The sequence below is a fragment of the Palaemon carinicauda genome, chromosome 16 (genome assembly GCF_036898095.1).
Source record: "Palaemon carinicauda isolate YSFRI2023 chromosome 16, ASM3689809v2, whole genome shotgun sequence".
Classification (NCBI taxonomy): Eukaryota; Metazoa; Arthropoda; class Malacostraca; order Decapoda; family Palaemonidae; genus Palaemon; species Palaemon carinicauda.
In genome coordinates this window covers 20,358,516-20,379,661 of record NC_090740.1, presented here as the reverse complement: position 1 = coordinate 20,379,661, position 21,146 = coordinate 20,358,516, and the positions used below count along the sequence as shown (strand labels likewise).

General features: G+C 41.5%; 1 protein-coding gene across 4 annotated transcripts in view; it reads left to right on the top strand.

The window, feature by feature from the left end:
- LOC137655686 (long-chain-fatty-acid--CoA ligase ACSBG2-like) overlaps nucleotides 1-21,146 on the top strand; it is a 131,900-nt gene that overhangs the window by 75,329 nt on the left and 35,425 nt on the right. For all 4 annotated transcript variants that reach the window (XM_068389646.1, XM_068389645.1, XM_068389648.1 and 1 more), the window contains exon 7: nucleotides 7,043-7,196. In XM_068389646.1, coding sequence (XP_068245747.1) covers nucleotides 7,043-7,196 — 154 coding nt within the window. The remainder of the gene's footprint in view (nucleotides 1-7,042; nucleotides 7,197-21,146) is intronic.

Below are 21,146 nucleotides of genomic sequence, written 5' to 3'. Positions count from 1 at the left end.
TAGTCTCCTCAACATCAGGAGGACTGTCATAGCCTCCAAGATGTTGATGTGGAAGTTTTGAACTGGAATGATCAATTTCTTGCCCTTTCCTTTCATACGGATGGCCTCCCCGTTTTTTCAGGGAGGCTTCCGTGTGTATCGCCACTGATGTTTGTGGTGGTTGCAAGAAAATTGTCTGTGCTAGGCTCTTATTCATTGACCACGGCCTCAATAGCATGCACGATCGGGTCGGTGTCAACCTTGTCGATTTCTTCGAGCGTTTGATGCGTATCTTCTCCAGACCCCTGGCGTATCCTTTGGCTGTGCTTCTTAGCACCGGGTCTGTCACTATTGCAAACCGAAAAGAGCCCAGTGCTCTTTTCTGTTGGTATTTTGAAATCCTCTTGTGTTGGATTAGTCTCCTGATAGATACCGCTATTTTTCTCCCCTTCTTTGATAGAATGGAGAGGTGTTGTGACTGCAAGTTCCCATGGATTCACAACCACTGAAACTTGTGAGTTGGAGAAAAGCGAAACTTCTTGCGACTGGTCTTTAGGCGTAGGTGTTCCAGGAACTGGATCACCTTTCCAGCCTTTTGCGGACAAGTAGTCTTGGATGCTGCCCGCACCCACCAATCGTCCAGGTATGCTACTACCTGTACTCTTTCAGAGCACAGGTGCTGGACGACGATCGTGTCGCTATATTTAGTCCAAAGGGCATGGCTGTGAAGACAAATTTTGTCCTCTGTAGCCTGAATCCTAGGTAGGAGAAGAGGGGGCAACTGACTGGTAGGTGCCAGTAAGCATCTGCCAGGTCTATTGAGACTGTGTACGCCCCTTTTTGGTAGAAGGGTCCTTATGTGTTGCAATGTAAGCATCCGGAACTTGTTCTCAATGAACTTGAGTGGAGACAAGTCTAGAATGACTCTGGGTTTTTCCGAGTCTTTTTGGGAACACAAAACAGCCTTCCCTGGAATTTTGATGGACTTCGCTTTTCTCGTTACCTTCTTATTCAAGTGAGGTATATTCTTCTAATAAGGGGTGTTGGAAGAATTTTGGAAAAGTGGGGTGGATTTTTGTTCCATTTCCAACCAAGTCCATTGGTAATTTGGCTGTGGACCAGGAATTGAAGGTCCAACGATCCCGAAAGTGGAAAAATCTGCCTCCTACCTGGAACCTCTCATTGTGTAGAGGTTTCTGAGGACTTGTTTCCGTGACCGCGTCCTCCTCCACCCTTGGGGGGTTTCCGGAGGATCCTCTCTTTTTGGGCCCTTACCTTTGTAGGGCCAAAAGGTGGTCGAGTGCCCTTCAAAGCCCTGGATTAAACACAGGTGACTTGCTACCAGCTGTTGAGTGACCATCTGGAAGGTGGTTTGCGGCTGGGGTACCATTTGAGGCACCATGGTCATGGTCACGGTCGGAAATTGTGCAGTTCTAATGAGGATTTCCTGTTTGAGGACATGCCCCACTTTTGGAGCAGGTTCCCATTCTCCGTGGTGGCTTTGGTAATGACCTCTTGGACCATTTCCTGTGGGAGAGGGTCTATGCCCCCGATACAGGATGAAATCAGTTTTCTGGGTTCGTGCTTCACCGTTGATGCGGCAAACACATGGTCTTTACTGGTCCTTTTTTGACCTGAGAAAAAACCTACAAATCCATCACAAGGGTAGGGCGTTACTAAAGGCCTGCACATATTTCTTAAGCAGTTCTGACGAGACAGGGAGACGATAAGCTTATCTTTTGTCTCCTTTTCCCTTCTCAAAGGATGGTTTTGCAACTTTGGAAGGTTCTTGTTAAACTGCTGACCTGCTATCTCCGGATCCAATTTCAAGACGGAGAAGGTTAGATGTACTTCTTTCCACTTCTCCTTGCTGGTGGGCATAGCTAGAGACCTTTCTCTAGGATTGGGCAGTTTGCCCTCATCGACTGCTCTTCTAACATAGTCTAGGGCCTTCCCCGAAAGGGAGGAAGGCTCATGAGGAAGGAGCAATGACGGTTGGATGCTTCTTCATCACTGCTGAGACTTTAGAGTTATTATATCCGGCCCCTTTCTGGGTCTTGGTAAGGATGGCTTGGGCCTTGTCATGTTCGAGGACAAGGACTTCCTTCGGTGTAGCCTCTTCGCGGGATGTATGTTCATCTCCTAGTCTCACGAAGCAATCTGGGTACGCCGAAAGCTGGGCCAGAATTGAAGCTCTTCAAGGGGATTGGGCCCCAACTTCTAGGAGATATAAAGTTTCCTATTCAACTTGGGCATGTGTTCCGTCTACCCCCAGGGGTTGGTTCAGAACAGTGAGGGAGGACAGATATTTTAGGGGGCTTAGCGGAGCCCCTGGAAGCGCCTGGGCGTTTCCTTCCCTGTACCTCTCTTTTCCTCTCTTTGAGATCTTGCTTATTCTCCTCTTGTTTCTTCCAGTAATGATTTTTTACCTACAATTAAGAATGCTATTGGGATGCTTTACTTGATAATAAGATGAGAGAAATAAGTAAATGTTATTTCTCCTTGGAGGTATACCCGGATGCCTCGAAAGGGGGAGACTACTCTTTGTCGTCTCCGCATTGGTGACACTTGGATAACACATGAAGTTTTGCTGGCTGACCAACATCAACCATATTGCGACGACTGTTTAGTACCATTGACAGTGAGGCATTTGTTAACTGAATGCCCCACATATAGTAGTGAGAGAAATAGATACCTGTTTGAGGCTCGCGGTGAGAATGGCAGGTTCATCCTTGCCAAGATTCTTGGACATGATCTGTCCTACCATGCTCGTGGAATTTTTAAATTTATTTCAGAAGCAGGTCTTCTGAAAAATATTTAGTTATTAAAATGACATCTTTGCTCATGGTTTTAATTACATTTTTTTTTTAACTTTTATTTACACTAAACGATATTGCCCTCAATGACCTTAGATATCAGGATGCCAAAAAACCTCAAATCAATCAATCAGACAAGATTTATCATGAGGCAGTGAAGTCCCTTCATCTTCACACATTGTGGTTATCCAGCATGTCCTCTCAGAGAAAGCCATTTTTTTGAGAGACTGGGCAACAGATGTCCAGATACCTCCGGATATCTTTGACAGCAGTCTTTCAGCCCAAATAGATCATCGTATCTGGTTGGTGTCGTAAGAGATGTCTCTCCTCTCTTAGCCTGTGTTCCGTTAATATCAGGTTTTTGTAATATCTCCGTAAGGAGAAACTCTCCTCCTTTTCAGCAGTAAAAGGCTCTCGACCTTGCACCAAATCTTTTATCTAAAGCAGGTAGATATTGGAAGAGGTGCAAGTGAAAGCCCATGAAGTCAAGAGGTGTAAGCTCCTCTCTTGACTATAAGAAGAAATTTCTGTGTAGTAGGTTCTCCAGGAAGGTGTCTAGAAATGGTAAACGACCTTCACCACCCATTACCTGCTGGCTGTGACTCACAGGTCCATGGATACTTTCTCCCTGGAACATGTAGTAGGTGTGCAAAAGGTGATTTAGCTACTTTGGCTCCTCTTAAATGACCAGTAACTACAGATCGAGGGCTGAGGTTACGGGTAAGGTTGAGATGAAAGTGAGGAATGACTGGCCTTTTCATCCCTTTATCTTATCCTCTCTTGGGGGTACAGCCTGAAATAGCTTGTCAGCTTGACTTTATTTGAAAGTTTTGTAAGATCACTTAGCTTTCAACTATCCTGTGTACAAGCCAATGGGTAGTCTTTTCCCTACATTCCTTATGAGGGGAGTATGATTTACTGTATCCAGGCAAATCCAATAATCCATAATATATGCTTCAGTGATAGTTTTGACAAACCCATTTTTCTTTTTCAAGGTTATAACACAGGATTCTGGCTTGAAATTTAAATTTAGATTTAAAAGTAGAAGCCTTCAAGGCACTTGCTGTAATACCCACAAGTTTTTTTTTTTTTTTCTGGTTCACAAGGTGTTAAGAACCCTGACAATTCAGCATCTCAAATGCACAAGTCTCAAGTTCCCAGGTTGTTTCCAGCCAATTGGAATTGAGACTTCCTCCCACCTAAGGATAAGTCTTCAATAGTAAAGAACTATGGTTTGTATCCGTGTCGGAACAAATCAGAATTTTTTTTTATTAATTTGCATTTTTTCTAACTATACAAATCTTGAGTTATTTACTCAAACTTTCCCGCCAGCACCAACCCCCAAGTAAGTCAGCTGCCATGTAAGCAAGTTGTTAGTGAGCCAAGAGGGGTTGGGCCGTTACCTTTCTGCTACTGACAGTTAAACCACCTATTGGTTGTTTTGACCTTGTTATAAGTTTTAATTGTTGTGTTCCAGTTTCACAACTATTTATTCTCTTATAGTAAAGGATTCAGGTTTGCATAGTTAGGAAAAATATAAAATGTTTTAAAAATTGTGATATTTACCCTCCCATTCAAGAATGTTGATCTTCTCTGCACATAGGAAACAGTTTAATTCACACTTTAATTATTCTTTTTAGTTATATGTTTCTATCCTTTCCCACTGACGTAAGTACTATGAGACGTGTAGTGTAGGTCTCGATTAAGCAGATTAGATGAGGTTTTCCTGTATGTGAATGATGGGGAAATGACAAAATAAATTTAATGTTTGATAAAATCATCATTCATAGAATGTTTTCTAGTTTCTCAGACACACTCATCTCATAGCTTCACATCCGAACATCATGAGTAGTGAAGTAAGAGTTACAGTAATAGGCCCCTGACTTTCCTTAGTGTACATGTCATGTTACAAATGATACTCAGTCAGTCAGATGAAAGAGGCTGAGTATATTTGAAGACTACAAGTGTGGCCATATATATATGTAATGGGTTTGCATGCAAAAACTATTTTGTTTGGCCAAAAATTCAGTGTCTTTCATAGTCTAGCATTGAGTAAAATTCTTTATTCATATCATGGATAGTTATTGATGCAATTATTGTATGTATTGAATATTTGTTGTTGTTGTGTGGAGTTACTCTTCTTTCTGTTATATGTATAGTGTAGTATTGATACATGTGTACTATGTTGCTATAGTTCAGGACATTTGTTTCAGGCTTGGAGGTAGTAGTTCATGCAATAAATTACATCTTTACATGCTAGAGCATAAACAATATGTATTTTTTGGACAGAATTATGGAGTACTTCCTTATAAGTAACTGTCAAGATTGTAGATTGACCCTTGATGAAAATTTTGAAATTGTAATAGATTCCAAGTGGGAGAGGTCTGTCTTGTTTTACTTTATACCTGGTTCACTCCAGTCTCTTCAAACAACATGCCAGACAAGACTGGCATTGGTTCTATTGGAATCCACAAAACCTTCAGATTTGAGGATTTTTAGATATTTTTGGTGATGGTGACATTGAAAGCCATGGTTGTCTACTTAATTGGTAGTGATGACTGGTATTAACTCCAGGCAAGTTGCTGAGGTAGTGTGGAAGCAACCAGTATATACCAACAAGAAGGGAAATAAGGAAAAAAGACTAAGCTACTGAATACTGACTCTTAAGAGAGGCAAAAATTGAACAATTGTGAAAGGGAATAGATCAATAATGGTGATTATCATGGGGCCATTCAACCTGCTGATAGCCAGACTAACCCCCCAAAAAATCATAGAATTAAACCAAAAAGTAATTAAAAGTATAGCCAAGTTTAATCAGCCTGAATCCTATTATATGGATAGTCGATATGAATTTGATCCAGGCAAGTTTAATCTAGTCATCAAGCCTGTCAGTGTTAACCTAAATGCCAAAGGAAATAACTGAAAATTACAAGAGTTAATTAAAAACTACTTTTGACTTTACTTTTTACTCCAAAATCTAATTTACAAGCACCAAATTTAAAGACTTTTAAAGGATTAGATAAAGGAGAAGCTGATGAAATTATTTAGGTATTCTTATTTCTCCTTGTCTTTCTCAGATTAATGCTGAGACACGCAGAGACAATTTTCTTCACCAAGTGAGTGGTGAAACAAAAAATTAGGATTGAAGCAATTAAACCCAAAGATCCATTGTCACTATTAAAACTAATACTGTAGTGAATAAGACTATGGACCGTTGAAAAAAATATGTATATATTTTTGGAAGGATTGTTGCAAATCTGTAACATCAGCTGTGAAGAAGGTGATGTAAAGTTACTGCTAGTATTATATCAATAATTGAAAAATGGACTTAAAAACTGGAACAGCTGCACACAATATTGGAAATTATAATGAGATATAGGAAAAGAATATGGTTCCAAATAGTCATAAGCATGAGTCTCCATTTGTAACAACTACAGTAAATGTAATTTTCATGTGAATACTCAGGAAAGGATTTACATCCTCACTCAGAAGGAAAAAAAGCTGTTACCTCTTAAGAGAGATTTGGTGTAAGGTGTCATCAGAACTGTTACCAATTGCGAGATTTTACAGAACTTTTGAGAACACAATTTACGTATTCAGCTGGAAGGGCCACTCAGCATTTGTTGTTCATGAATTGAGTAATGTAACTAAAATTTACAATGATACAAACATACTCATTTCCATGCAAAAGTGGTTAAGCATATTTTTATGTGTAGCGAATGAGTTCTAAAGAAAAATTCTGTAGTTTTAAGAAATAAATTATATACAGGAAATATTCCCAGTAGAGGCCAATAATTTAAATTACTAGCACCAAATATGAAATACATAGTTTCCAAATACATGAAGACATTTACATATTAGAAGAGCTCATGTACCTGTTGATTATCAGTAAATATATAATTGTAATAAATGGAGAGGTTTGTTCATATGAATTCATACAGAATTTGAAAGTAATATACTGTATGTAGAAACTTTTCAGAAATGATAGTTTTCAGTTTGTGAGACAGCATCTTTACACCAAGTATGTAACATTTAAGGAGTTATCCAACTACAGCTTTAGATATATTTAATTACATTTTATAACTCACTGGCAGCATTATTAACACAGAGGTTACAAATGATGCTTGCACGCTTGCTAATACTACATGTTATTAATTGTAAACATACTTATTAAGTGACCTTTAAGCAATTAATTGTAAACATACTTATTAAATGACCTTTAAGCAATAAATCTTATTTTTTTTCAGGCAATTGTGCAATGGTCTGGATCACCAGGTGGAGCAGGAGTTGTATCTTGGGATGATTTGATGGATATGGGGAAAGCAGAACCGGAAGATGAGCTGAATGAGCGTCTTTCTTTAGCAGCAGTAAATCAATGTTGTTATTTAACATATACTTCAGGTGGGTGTAACAGGAAATTGGACTTATTTTCTGTTAAGCTACTTGGTTTATTAATGATGCTAACAACCTTTCTTCTTGCTAAAGAACATTCTTTGCATGTTAGAAGTATATATTTTGTCTGTATTTCTCTCTCTTTTACAATTTGATGAAATTCTGCTAAGATGTAGCTATAATAAAGTTTGTTAGACCAATGTCAGGGTAAGATAACTCTCAACCCACCCGCAACTTGCAACCTTCCACTATTTTCCATCAGTTATGCATTTTATTTCTCTTACTTTGAACAACCAACAATTTAAAGTTTTTCTTGCATTATTACTCATTCTTGCTATGAATGTGTGTATTTTGATGCCTAGGCTGTTGAGCTTAACAAGATTTTTTATAATTACACTATTGAACGTGCAAATAACAAGATTTTTTATAATTACACTATTGAACGTGCAAATAAGATTTTTTATAATTACACTATTGAACGTGCAAATAACAAGATTTTTTATAATTACACTATTGAACGTGCAAATAACAAGATTTTTTATAATTACACTATTGAACGTGCAAATGTGAATCCTAATTAAAGAAAAAGCATTTGGTAAGTAAGCTTTCTTTGTAAGGTAGAATGATGGGCTAACTGAAATCAAACCACCGATTGTATTAATTTTTACCTATCTATCATATATTTTGTGTTTCAGTACTTATTGCCTTTTAGGGAAATGGTACCTTAATGTTTTACAATAATTTAAAATTGTATTTCTACTCCTATTTTGTTGAAAATGAGTAGAGTAGCCTAAGGTACTTTGTTAAACATCTGAAAGTTGTGCTAGTAGCTACTATAGAAACAAAAGTGAATCGCCTACTACAGTTTTGTAAATATTAGCTGTATATCATTATGAATTTTCATTATTTATGCATTGTAGTTTCATATTATAGCTGTTTACATTTTTGCATAGGAGCTGTGGTGCATTTTTAATTGAAGGGACTTGTTTCAGCAGTAGAAGTATTTGCGTCTACATTTATTTCACTAGAGTTAACCCATTATTTTCTAGTGGCTGAGCTTGCTAGCAAATGAAATGCACTCCCATCGAAAACTTGATGCAACCCTTCTACTTTAGCTGAAACTTGTTCAGAAACATTAAGTACTACATGCTGTGCCATCCACATATGAATTACAAAGTTGCTTATGAGTTTGTTCTTTAGCAAGCGGTGGGATATTAGGGTCTAGACTACCAACTTGGTCTTTATCCTCACTATCTAGTTGTCTAAAAGAGTAACTAGGTTTTTGGGAATATGAGAGTTGCACAGCAGAGGGGTCTGAAATAAGTAAAGAATTCTAAGTTCTATTAGAGGATATCAAATCTGTAAGGTGCTGTGCCCTTCAGATCCCTTAATGAATGGAACACCAATACCACTAAACTTGACTCTAGAAGTCTGGTTAGGGGGAGGGGAGCAACTGGGCAAGTGCGATCATAATTACTGTCTTTAATAGAAGACTGTGGCCTTCCAATAATTTACCAAAGAAGTTAAGGAAGTTAGAGCTCCTGCAACTCGTCACTATCTAAAACTGATTTGTTAAGTATTGAATTAGAATTCAATTCTGACATCTCCGTAGATTTCCCCCTGAACTATCGGCATGTTTTCTTTTATGGTTGAAACTTTTCATGTAGTCAGCAACCTGAAATACATACTTTTGCATGAGAGGAAGAGAGAGGCCTTTGCACTTACTTAAATCACAATACTCTCCCCTACTAAAACACAAGGAGAATGTTGATCATAATCACTCAGAAATAATTCCTTTAAAGAATCTACACAGTGGTTGCTATCAGATCTAGAGGGCAATATATTCAAAGCATTAAATTTATGGGCATGAATGTAAAGAGAGTTCTATATGAGAAAGTGATTGTACCAACTGTGATGTATGGATCGGAGTTGTGGGGAATGAAAGTGATGGAGAGACAGAAATTGAATGTGTTTGAGATGAAGTGTCTGAGGAGTATGGCTGGTGTATCTCGAGTAGATAGGGTTAGGAACGAAGTGGTGAGGGTGAGAACGGGTGTAAGAAATGAGTTAGCGGCTAGAGTGGATATGAATGTGTTGAGGTGGTTTGGCCATGTTGAGAGAATGGAAAATGGCTGTCTGCTAAAGAAGGTGATGAATGCAAGAGTTGATGGGAGAAGTACAAGAGGAAGGCCAAGGTTTGGGTGGATGGATGGTGTGAAGAAAGCTCTGGGTGATAGGAGGATAGATGTGAGAGAGGCAAGAGAGCGTGCTAGAAATAGGAATGAATGGCGAGCGATTGTGACGCAGTTCCGGTAGGCCCTGCTGCTTCCTCCGGTGCCTTAGATGACCGCGGAGGTAGCAGCAGTAGGGGACTCAGCAGTATGAAGCTTCATCTGTGGTGGAAATGTGGGAGGTTGGGCTGTGGCACCCTAGCAGTACCAGCTGAACTCGGCTGAGTCCCTGGTTAGGCTGGAGGAACGTAGAGAGTAGAGGTCCCCTTTTTGTTTTGTTTCTTGTTGTTGTCGGCTACCCCCCAAACTTGGGGGAAGTGCCTTTGGTATATGTATGTATGTATGTATTAAATTTAAATAATCTCAGGGATGGGTGGTTAGCCTGACCAATGCGGCAAAAGAAAATTAAAATTTACCTTGTGCCAATATTCACCAGATTTTCTCGATACCTCACTAGAGGTTTGGTAGGGAAGAAAATATATCGATTATTCCGTGTTTTTAGAGGGAAGTAAGATGATTACTGTATCAGGGGAGTATATAAATAACAGTTGTTTCAACACAAAATATAAACCTGCATTCTTAGGAGATATACAGTATTCAGTGTGAGGTGGTGTTTAGGCATAAAACCTTCTGGCAGAACCGGCGCGGTAGCATGAGATACTCCCGCCATTGCCTGCACACTCATTGGCCATTGTAGAGAGCCGACGTACTCTGCTGGCTCTATTTTCTATTCAATGGCTGTTCTAACTTTTTCTTTTTCTCATTTCAAGTGTGACTGCACTGTTTTCTGAGAAAGCAGCATGCGGTGTTGTCCAGTAATGATCAGTTGTGCTTATGGCACGTTCCAGTCTTCCTTAGAGATGGATGCTTTGCCCATTGCACAGTGACACAGTTGCATTCCTCTATAGAGAATGCTTCCTGTGTGATTTGATCACGTACGCCAGCATAGAAATACACAAAAATAGTCCTTACATAACATAATCAATAATAAAGAATAGAATTGCAAGTGTCTTAGTTGGTGGTGAGGCGAGATGTGAGGATAGCTACGTCTAATCTTGGGGGGTGTCAGGTGGGTAGAGTAATGTCTCATGTAAGGAATGTCTCCATTGGCTAAGAGAATGCTGTGATTATGCATGGTAAAACAAAAACAAAATAAAATACACGATAAAATAGCTTGGTGTGGGCCTCTTGCTTCCCCACCTGTTCCAGTAACCAACCGATTTAGCCTCGCACTCCAATTGGTGGAGCACGAAGTCAGCTCCTGGATGACCAGTCAACATCCAACAGACTGGAAGAGGTTCCAGCAGCTACGGTTCAGGTGGATGCCAGGCCAAAGTCAACAACAGATCAAGCAGACCAGTAATGCCACCTACAACTTGGGAGTCGACCAGTGAAGAAGTTCCATTAATGATTCCTCTAGCGACAATACCAACTCCTACTCCAGTGTCAGCTTGGCTGATTGTTCCTCTGTTGAGGCCTTTGAGTCTAGGAAGAACCCCTTTGGAAACTGGCCAAAGTTTCCCCAGAATCCTTAGGGATTTCAAGGCCTACTGTGTTAGTAGGTATACTGCAAGAAGCTCCAGTCAATGGACCACTGAGCTTAAAGGTAACTGAAAGGGGAAATCAAGCTGGTTTTTTCAGCCTAGGGGGTCTGAGACCTCCTACCTGGAAATTAAGGATCTCCTCCTTGACTGGTGCCGAGGAGCCCGAGAGAGACGAGATTCTTGGAGGAGAGCCTGGTTCAAAATTTATGCCATGCAGTTGGCCTCGTTATAAAAGTTGGCACCCTCAGCTCAACCTAGACAGGAAAGAGCTGAAGCAAAAGTTCCTCAAAACTGTGTCCAGTGAAGTGGCAAGTTGGCTAGAGCAATCCCTGGCCACCATCAATGTCTCTGCCAGTTTTCAGGCACTTGGCAGGATGTCCTGCACCTGCTGGTGTGTCCTCGTTAAGGCAACCCCAGCGGAACCAGAAGTCAGAAGAATTGGCTATTGGTCATGTGGGACAGTTATGGCACAGCTCACATGCCAACAGGGTTGCCATGGCTGCCTTTGAGCGTTTACCTGCGCTTGTGCATGTTCACCCACGCGCGCACTCTTCCGACCTATCCTGAAGCCCGCACCTATGGAAGTATGTCTACCACCATCCTGTGTTACAGAAATCTGGTACAGGTTATAGTATTGTCCTGAACCCTAGAGTGGGCTAAAGTCAACCCTCGCTGAACTCTCTCCAAATACAGGACCATTGATGTTTGTCCAAGCCAGTGATATATTGTAGATGGCACACTGGTCGGCACGGTTGTTGTGACCCCTGTGGCAATATGGTATGATGGCAACGACCCAATGTTCTCTTCCACCACCAGTTATAGCTTCGGGGATCTGATCTTGGTAAACAGGTCACTAACAATCTATGTGAGGCTGTCTAGATCCTGTCTAAGACTTCACTTGGTCTTACAACCTTTGGCCGAAGACAATGCCATAACTAAAGGTTGATTACTCCCTTGTCTGGGCACCAAAGTTATGTAGTGGTTAGCAGGCTGCTGCCAGCGACAACTTGCAGGTGGTCTGTCAAGATACCAACCTCAATCCCCTAACATACAGTACATTTAAACATCATGGCCCCAGACAGTTGCTTCCCTGCTACCAACATGTAAACCACCTGTTGGTTGCTACGTCTTGTTATATGTTTTAACTGCCGTGTTACAACTTTGTTATCATCTATTCTCCTATAGTAAAGGATTTAGGCTGTCTGCTAAAGAAGGTGATGAATGCAAGAGTTGATGGGAGAAGTACAAGAGGAAGGCCAAGGTTTGGGTGGATGGATGGAGTGAAGGAAGCTCTGGGTGATAGGAGGATGGATGTGAGAGAGGAAAGAGAGCGTGCTAGAAATGGGAATGAATGGCGAGCGATTGTGACGCAGTTCCGGTAGGCCCTGCTACTGCCTCCGATGCCTTAGATGACCGCGGAGGTAGCAGCAGTATGGGATTCAGCATTATGAAACTTCATCTGTGGTGGATAATGTGGGAGGGTGGGCTGTGGCACCCTAGCATTACCATCTGAACTCGGTTGAGTCCCTTGTTAGGCTGGAGGAACGTAGAGAGTAGAGGTCCCCTTTTTGTTTTGTTTCATCGTTGACGTCGGCTACCCCCCAAAATTGGGTGGAGGTGCCTAGGTATATGTATGTATGTATAGTCAGGAAAAATACAAATTACATAAAAAGATTTGTGATATCTGCATTTCAGTTATGTAAAACAAATTTCCTCTCTCTCTCTCTCTCTCTCTCTCTCTCTCTCTCTCTCTCTCTCTCTCTCTCTCTCTCTCTCTCTCTCTCTCTCTCTCTCTCTCTCTCTCTCTCTTTTTTTTCTCTGTTAGGAAGGAAGACTTCATTCTTTCAGTGGATATAAGGTACCTCTGCTTCTTCCTCCCATTATGGTATAGTGTGCCAGGTAGATTGTGCTTTAGACTATATACTGGTCCTCAGGTGTTTACCTTGGCTGCAGCTTAGGCCCACTCGCAAGGGGTATGGGTGTTGATATATTTTGACAATTGGCTGTTGCTGGCCTCCATTGGGCAGTTACTACAAGATCGAGTTTGTGGAGCCAATAAGCAAAAGCACGTCATGTGTAGATGCTTCCATAATGAAAAGGATTTTCATCGAAGCTTGGTTTGTTCTTGAAATGCTACCCAACAATAATAGAGGTGATGCAATCTTTGACCAAACACTTGCTGGATTTCTTCTCTTTGGAAAGAGATGGTTTTGCTATTTTTATTCAGTATACAGTAATACCTTGACTAATGAGTCTAATTCATTCCTGGACAGAGCTCGTATGTCAATATGGTCGTATCTTAAGTCAATTTTTCCCATAGGAAATAATTGAAAATTTTTCATCTGTTCCCGCACTTAAAAACATCCAAAACAATGATAATAATAATGGAAAGATATGTTTGTAATTGCTATACTGTACAGTATAAACATACACTCACAAAATCATGTAAATGGTTACTATAGTATGCAATGAAATATGGTTTTATTATGGAGATCTTATCTTGGAGACAAACAGTAGCCACTAACGGTGGTATGTGCGGTTGAGGAGGGAGGGTGGAAGGGAAGGAGAGAGAATTGGACGGTACTGTATTTACTGTTCATTGCACATAGTGTAATGCTTAAACTTAAAACTAACTTTACTGAACTTAACTGCCTGAATTTTTTTATTTCTATCATCTACTTTTTTTAATTTGTATTTTTTTTATTATTCTTCACTTGTCTTAGCTCTGTTTGCCTCACTTTCATTTTTTGTAGGCCTTTTGAAAAATGCCTATCTAAGGAGCTTGGTTTGTGCCTTCCTTTCAAAATGTTGTGGAAAGGAGTTAGGCAAGTGTCATTAAATAAAGCTGAAGCACAACCAGTAGACAATTTATCAGGGTGTTCTTTTTCAATGTAATTGGAAGCAGCCTGCCACTTAGCCAACACTTCCCTTGAAATAAATTCTATCGGTTAAACTTCCTCCTCACTACTGATCTCTGGTAACCCCTCCGAATGTTGCATCATCTGTAGCTTGATCAACTCCTCAGTTGCAAGTTCTTGATGCTCCTCAAGAAGGTTATTGACATCTGCCTCATCTACCTCCAGCCCTATGGACTTTATTGAAGCCACAATCTCTTCCAACGCAATGGCAGATTGAACCCTTTGAGATCCCTTTCAGCCACAGAATCTGGCCACAAATTCTTTCATGCGGAATTTAAGGTTCTTTGTGTTACACGTTGCCATGCATCATCAATAATTTTCAAACAATTTACAATACTGAAATGGTCCCTCCAAAATTCATGAAGGATTAGGTTGGTATTGTCTGTAACATCAAAGCATTTTTTACACAAATGCATTGTGTACAGCTTTATTAAATGACCTGTTGATCCTTGGGCTAGAGGAGTTGAGTGGTGGGGGGGGGGGGAGAGATAGGGGACATTAATGAAATCGAATTTATCAAGAATGTTGTCTTCAATACCTGGAGGGTGCCTGGGAGCATTGTCTAGAATGAGAGAAATCTGTGGGGTCTGAGTACCCTGGTATACCAGCGGTTGACCACGAAGCCTGAATGGAGCTATCGTGGTACCGGGTATGGATGCCATGCTGCCGGGTCGAGCCAGCGGCTACCTCCGCTGGAAGGATGGAGCTCCTGCGGAGATCCATGGAGCCACGGGCTTCCCCGTGCTGGCTGGTTGGTTCCTCCGTTCAGGGCGGGCCATCGAAGAACTGGAGGCCGGGACAAGGCTGCCAGTCCGAAGGGGCAACTCTCTCCGCTGGGCGGGAGAAGTCGGAACCTTCGCGGGCTTATGCCTGTCGACCGAGACCTGGCTGTCGAAGTCTTGGAGGCTGGGATACGGCTGCCAGACCGAAGGGGTGACTCTCCGCTGGGCGGAAGGAGTCGGAACCCTCGCGGACTTATGTCGGTCTGCCAGAGCCTGCTGTAGGGTTGCCGGGGTTCACGTCGAAGGACGGGCATCGCTGTCGGAACGGGGGCCTCCGTCCTGGGTCCAACAACTCTTCCGGAGGTTCTCGTATCTGCGAGCCTGCCCGTCGAGGAAAACTGAGGGCTGCGCTCGTGACGAGCTAGGTGGCCTTTGGAGGTCAGGACTCGGCTGCCTGACCGAAGGGGCGACTCTCTCCGCTGGGCGGATGGAGCCGGAACCTTCGCGGACTTACGCCTGTCGACTGGAACCTGCCATGATGTGTCCCTCCGTCGGGTGCCGCTGCTGCCAGAGGAGTATCTATCCGGGGAGTTCGTCCTCGGACGCCAACTTGAAGGGCCTGGTGCCGCAGCTAGCTCCAGCAGCCTGTCGAGGTGAACCACCACCCACTCACTGCTCTTGGGGGATCTTGAGCGCCGACTCTCGTGGCGCGACCTCGAGGGGGAGCGAGAACGCGATAACTTCTTGCGGGACTTCTCCCTTCGTCTCCTGAGCTTCCTCAGCGCCTCGTCTTGGGAGGCTCCTCGGCGACGTCCTCGGCTGCAGAAGTGACTGAAAAACACGCCAAAGAGACTGGAGAAGAATTAGGGACATTTTTCCCCCACATGGGGTCATCAGAGGAGACGTGGCCTGCTTGCACCAGAACTCCGTCTCCCATACACACTCCTGCCCCTCACTCGTCTGGAACGACGCCACAACCCCACTATCCTGATGATCAGACTCTTGGGGAAGGGCCGCGGGCCTTTTCCCCTCAACGGACTTACCTCGTCCCCTACTCTGGGTAGGGGAGGGTGGTAGGGAAGCTCTGTCAGACGAGACGCCCGGTGAAGCAAGGGAGGAAGGGACGCTAGGTTCCTTAGGCGACCTCTTCGTCGCCTACTTCTTCTTGGTGCTATACCGCACCCACTCAGACTCCTGGGGAAGAGCAATGGGCCACTTCCCCACAATCGACTTACCTCGTCCCCTACTCTGGGTAGGGGAAGGTGGCTGTATAAAAGAAGCTCCATTCGACGAGGCATCGGGAGAAGTAAGCGGCGAGGAGAGGCTCGTCTTCCTATGTGACCTCTTGGACGCCTTCTTCTTGGTGCCGAAGCGCACCCACTGCACCACGTTCCAGGACTCGCACTCCGGACACGTGGCTGTAGGAGAACATAAGCTGCCCCTACACGACGAACACAGAGGATAAGGGTAGGAAGGGGTATAGAATGAACACAATGGGTCCACGTGGGGACTGCGTAAGACACAAAAGGGGGGTCGGGGACACAAAGGGTCGCACTGGGTAAGGAGAGAGCGTTGAGATGTTATCACGACGCGACCAGAGAACTTACTGGAGATCGAGACCGAGCAAGCATGCTGTCTGACCTGGGGATAGCCTCAGGGCATGTACCACTCCACCTGAGGTTACCCCCCATAGAAAATGGGACTAGGGTAAACTACACAAAACTCTGGTCGGTTGGGAGGAGATCCCAGATACTCCTAAGAAAGTAGTTCGAGGTAAGTACTGTTAGGAAAAATACAAATTACTTAAAATTTGTGATTTTCCAGCAAATATTTCTTGATTGCCAGACCAAAGTCCAGATTTACCTATTCTGTGAAGATCTGCTTGGTAATCCATGCTTTTGAATTAGCTTGCCACATCACATGAAGTTCTTCTTTAAAGATCGTGTGAATCTTGAAAGCATGTGTGTTTTCGTAGTGATACACCAACAGTAGCTTAACCTTGCAGTCACCGCTACCAGTAGCACATAAGGTTAGGGTCAATCTATCCTTCATGGGTTTATAGCCCAGCAGTTTTCTCTTTTCCGCCATGGTGAATGTCTTCCGTGGCATCTTTTTCCACAAAAGTCCCAATTCATCGCAGTTGAAGATTTGTTGGGGAATGTAACCTTCTGCAGCAATGAGTGATGCAAAACGTTCAGTGTACTCCTATGAGGCTTTCACATCTGAACTCGCAGCTTCCCCATGCCCTCACGACCGTGTGAATCCCAGTTCTTTTTTTGAAATCATTGAATCATTCACGACTAGCTTCAAACGTCTCCACTGGCGTTGATATCTCCACGCACTCAGCTGCTTCCCTTTGTTTCAATTCATTCGTAGTTTGCGCTGGTCTTCTCACAGATGATTGCCTCAGTACTGCTATCTCCTGCCAGCTGCTTTCCTTAATCCACTATAATAGAAGCCTCTCCCTCTCGTCATTTATATTGGTCCGTAATTTAGACATGATGGGTAGGCTTTTGGAAGGCTATGTGCTCTTGATAGCATCCTTCTGTTTATGGATTGTTCATGTCTATGTACTCCTCTTGTAATGGCATGCCAAAACACTCACACAGACACCATGCTCATGTCACAGACACCATGCTCATGTCACAGACACCATGCTCATGTTTCTTGATAATTTCATGCTTCACCTCTTATTGTCATTATGCATTTTTTCTTCTCATTGCCACCCTTACCACTCGCTTTCTTAGGACCCACCACTTATTATGAGGAATGTTCACGAATATACAGTTAAAATCACGTAAATAACGGAAACACCACAGGAGATGGTTGGGAGATGTGTATATAGATCAGAGACCACTGAAATGAACAAGTGATGCAGGCTTGGAGCGCTTGGCCACCTAGCGTTAGCATCGGTAAGCGATTTTCTATCGGTAAAAAATTTTGCTTGGAGGCTGGCTTGTATCTTGTAATACTCGTATGTCAAGGTATTACTGTATTCCCTTACTTATTGCATCTGTCCGTAATTTCATGAGTTTCTCTTGAACATTTACTGTAAACCTTTCCCCTGTTCACCCTGATCTGTCTGCTAAGCAACCTAGTTTTGATTTTTCCAGGACTCGGGATGATCCTGGTTACTCCCAGATAGCCACATGCCGATTGGTATCCTGACCTCTCCTTGTGGGAGTTGTTTATGCTCATGAAGAGCTTTGAGCAGTTTTGCCCACTCCAGAACCTCAGGCCCCAGGAGTAAGACATGACCCTTGTTCTCAAGGCTCATACTCATACCTGTTCAAGCCTTTTAGAAGGTCATCAGTCAGGGTTCCGACTCTCAAGACTTTCGTTTGCTGCCTTAGCATTGCCAAAGATAGTAGGAAAGTTGCACGATCTCTGCCTTAGTCTTCCTTGCTGAGAAGTGAAAGGTGTCTCCTCTTTGTTTTTTAGCCAGGTTTCCTAGCTAAAACTCGGAGCCCTTAGGGGCACAACCCCAGGTTCGATTCCTTCATCATCCCCTCTACTAGAAGTTTTGGTTGCAATTGAGAGGAGATGCTTTTGTGTTCCGTGAGGACTCTGTAGTGCATACATTTAGACACTTCACCTTAAACTTGATTGCCAGTAACTCTTCATTATCATTCCACAGGACTACTGAGAAGGTGTCAGAAACAAACTCTCTTTTTGACTTCGTGAGATGATCCATAAATACCAATAAATCTGGTTGAGTAGAAAAAGGGCATTGCTATAACACTGGTCAATATCTTACTGACCTTAGCCTTAGAAATATAAGAAAACTTGAGTTAAATTTTGTTTGAGTAGACTGCTGATTAGGCTGGTTGATGTAGATGAATAAGCTGAATTAATAAGTATTTGAGTCATATTTCCTGGATTAGTTTTTGCAATGGCTTTCAATTGTCACAAAAAGAGATTCAATCTCTGAATTGAATACTCTCTCCAAAAGGTCACCTCTCTATTCTTCAGGAATATAAAGATATTGGGTATCTTGACCCTAAGAATTGTGAATGACTTAAACCACCAAAATTCTTTATCCATTTAGGATATTGAGGTTAAACCATGTTAACCCCTAATATTGCAGAAACAATAGCCTTCATTTAACATTGTAATTTCTCTTGAAAATACTTCTGAGATTAAAAGGTCTATTATTAATGTTGGGAACTAAGGCAGTAGTACTAGTACCCAAATTTGCCTTGCCAAATTATCCAAAATTATCAAATTGCTGCACATCACCAGATTATTATCTAAAGGAACAAACTGTCAAATCTTTGACTGATCAGCTTGGAATTTTATATGCCAATTGAACTTTCACGAACCAGAACCTGTACAGTATTCTGAACTGTATCTGTGGTTTCATTTGGGTTGGTCCTGAGATTTTGGTTCAGAAACAGAGGTCAAGGAACCAGGAAATGCATCAGCAGTCCTGACCCATGCTTATACTATGGATTCCCGTTGAGTGGGTAATGAATCGGAAGTCTCAACCGATGAAATATGCTACAGTATATAGAAGCTTCTTGAAGCTAGTGATCCAACCTTTTCAATTCTTTGTCCGAGGACAAAGGGAGGGAACCAAAAGGAATTGAAGCTTGCTCAGAGTGATTTGATTCTCTTTTGCATTTTGTGTGAATGACAGGATTAACCTACTCAAAACTTTATATTTGTTATTTACACACACTATCTGAAAAATGCAGGCAAGACAGTAAGGTAGACTAGGTTAGGCAAGTAGAAACATTCAAATCTGAGAAGAAGCAAAAAAGTATACAAGAAGCAAATTTAATTTAAGCTTAACAATTTATACCATTACATCAAGACACACTTGGTATTTGAATGCTAATCTCTACCTCTTTGCTAGCCTGTGCGGTGTGGGGAAAAAGGAGATAAAGGAGAAAAGTGTGATTTGAATTTTCCCCAGGACCAGTCACTCCTTAATTTATTTTTATGCTTTCCTTTTCTTATTATATAACAGTTATCAATTTAATATATTTTGTCATTTGTTTTTGCAAACAACAGGAGCATTCTGCACATCTATTATTTAATTCACATTGTTGACTCCCTACATGCAGTACAAAGGATGTCCGGGCCTGTCTTCTAATAACAGCAGATGAACATAGTATTTAGCACAAAAAGAAATTTTAAAAGCAGAGGAAGATGTATTTGGCTAATCATGAACTTACTCCTATGTAAATAAAAAACTAAACACATTTTATACCAAGATAGAGAGAAAGGTCAACCAAAACTTGTCTATAACACTTATGGTATGATGTAGAGAACTGAGCTCAGTTTTTACTTCAGAGTATGAGTACAATACCACTCTGGTTGGTACCCAGGAGGGGATGGATTTATGGGTTGAGAGGGAGAAAAATCAGTTCTTTTTATTACAGGCACTAGGAGCTCTTATATTGTAAATATTACTTTATTGCTTCTGTTTAAGTATCCTAATCATGTGATTTTATTATAGTAATAGGAACATAATAATATTTTCATGTTTTTATTCAGCAATTGAAATAAAGAGTCAGCTGCTGAAGACTAAAGTGGGTAACAATAACCTAAGCGGGGAGAATAAAAGAATTTTTATATTTTCTCAGGATAGACAGATCTCCAAAAATCTTCATTCCTTTTATTTTGCACCCTCCCTAATTCTAACCAAGTCACCATGCCCTCATTTCAGTTACTGGGATGTCTTTGTTAAGAGATTCTGCAATCAGATAGGGTTAATGAATATACAGTAGAGGATAGCATCGTCCACACAAGTAACCAACTTGTTATCTAGGCTAAACTGTGGATGTTTATGTGATATAAATAGTAGTGAACCAAGAACAAACATTTAAGAAAACTAGAGATTATACCAGTGGGCATTATAGCTCCCCTCTGCAATTACTTTCTTTAATCTATCAATTACACATTCAATAATGATACTTTTCTGTACTTAACCCTTTAACCCCCAGGCTATTTGGAAATTTCCAACCCTTAACCCTCAGGGGGTTATTTTTTTCCCAGCACATTTTGCAGTATATTTTTTTTAAATTGCTCTAACAGCCTTAATTTTTGTCATAGAGAGGTCAGGTTGGTCTCATTCTCTTGGAAAATGCCTGAATTTTTAAAAAAAAATTATCAAAAATATGAAAAAAATAATTTTTATAGCATTTTTTTGCGAGGACGTACCGGTACGTCCATGGGGGTGAAGGGATGGCTTTTGTGAAACGTACCAGTACGTCCTTTGGGGGTAAAAGGGTTAAACATTTATTCACCAACTCCCATTTTACAATGTTTGAAAATTAAGGTATCAGGATTAACATTTAAAAGCAGCATCAAAGTCTTGACACAAATCATACATATTTCATAACCAAAATGAAAGATTTCTGTACAAAACCCAAATTGTAAAAGGTTGAACAGTTTTTTTTAGCAAAACCACTATGTAGCGTGTTTTACCAAATGACATTAAAACTTTGAAGTGATATTGTTTACACAGAAAGAGCACAATAATTGGGAGTTACCACCTGTACATTTAGCTAATGGAATAGAATTACTAATCCTCTAA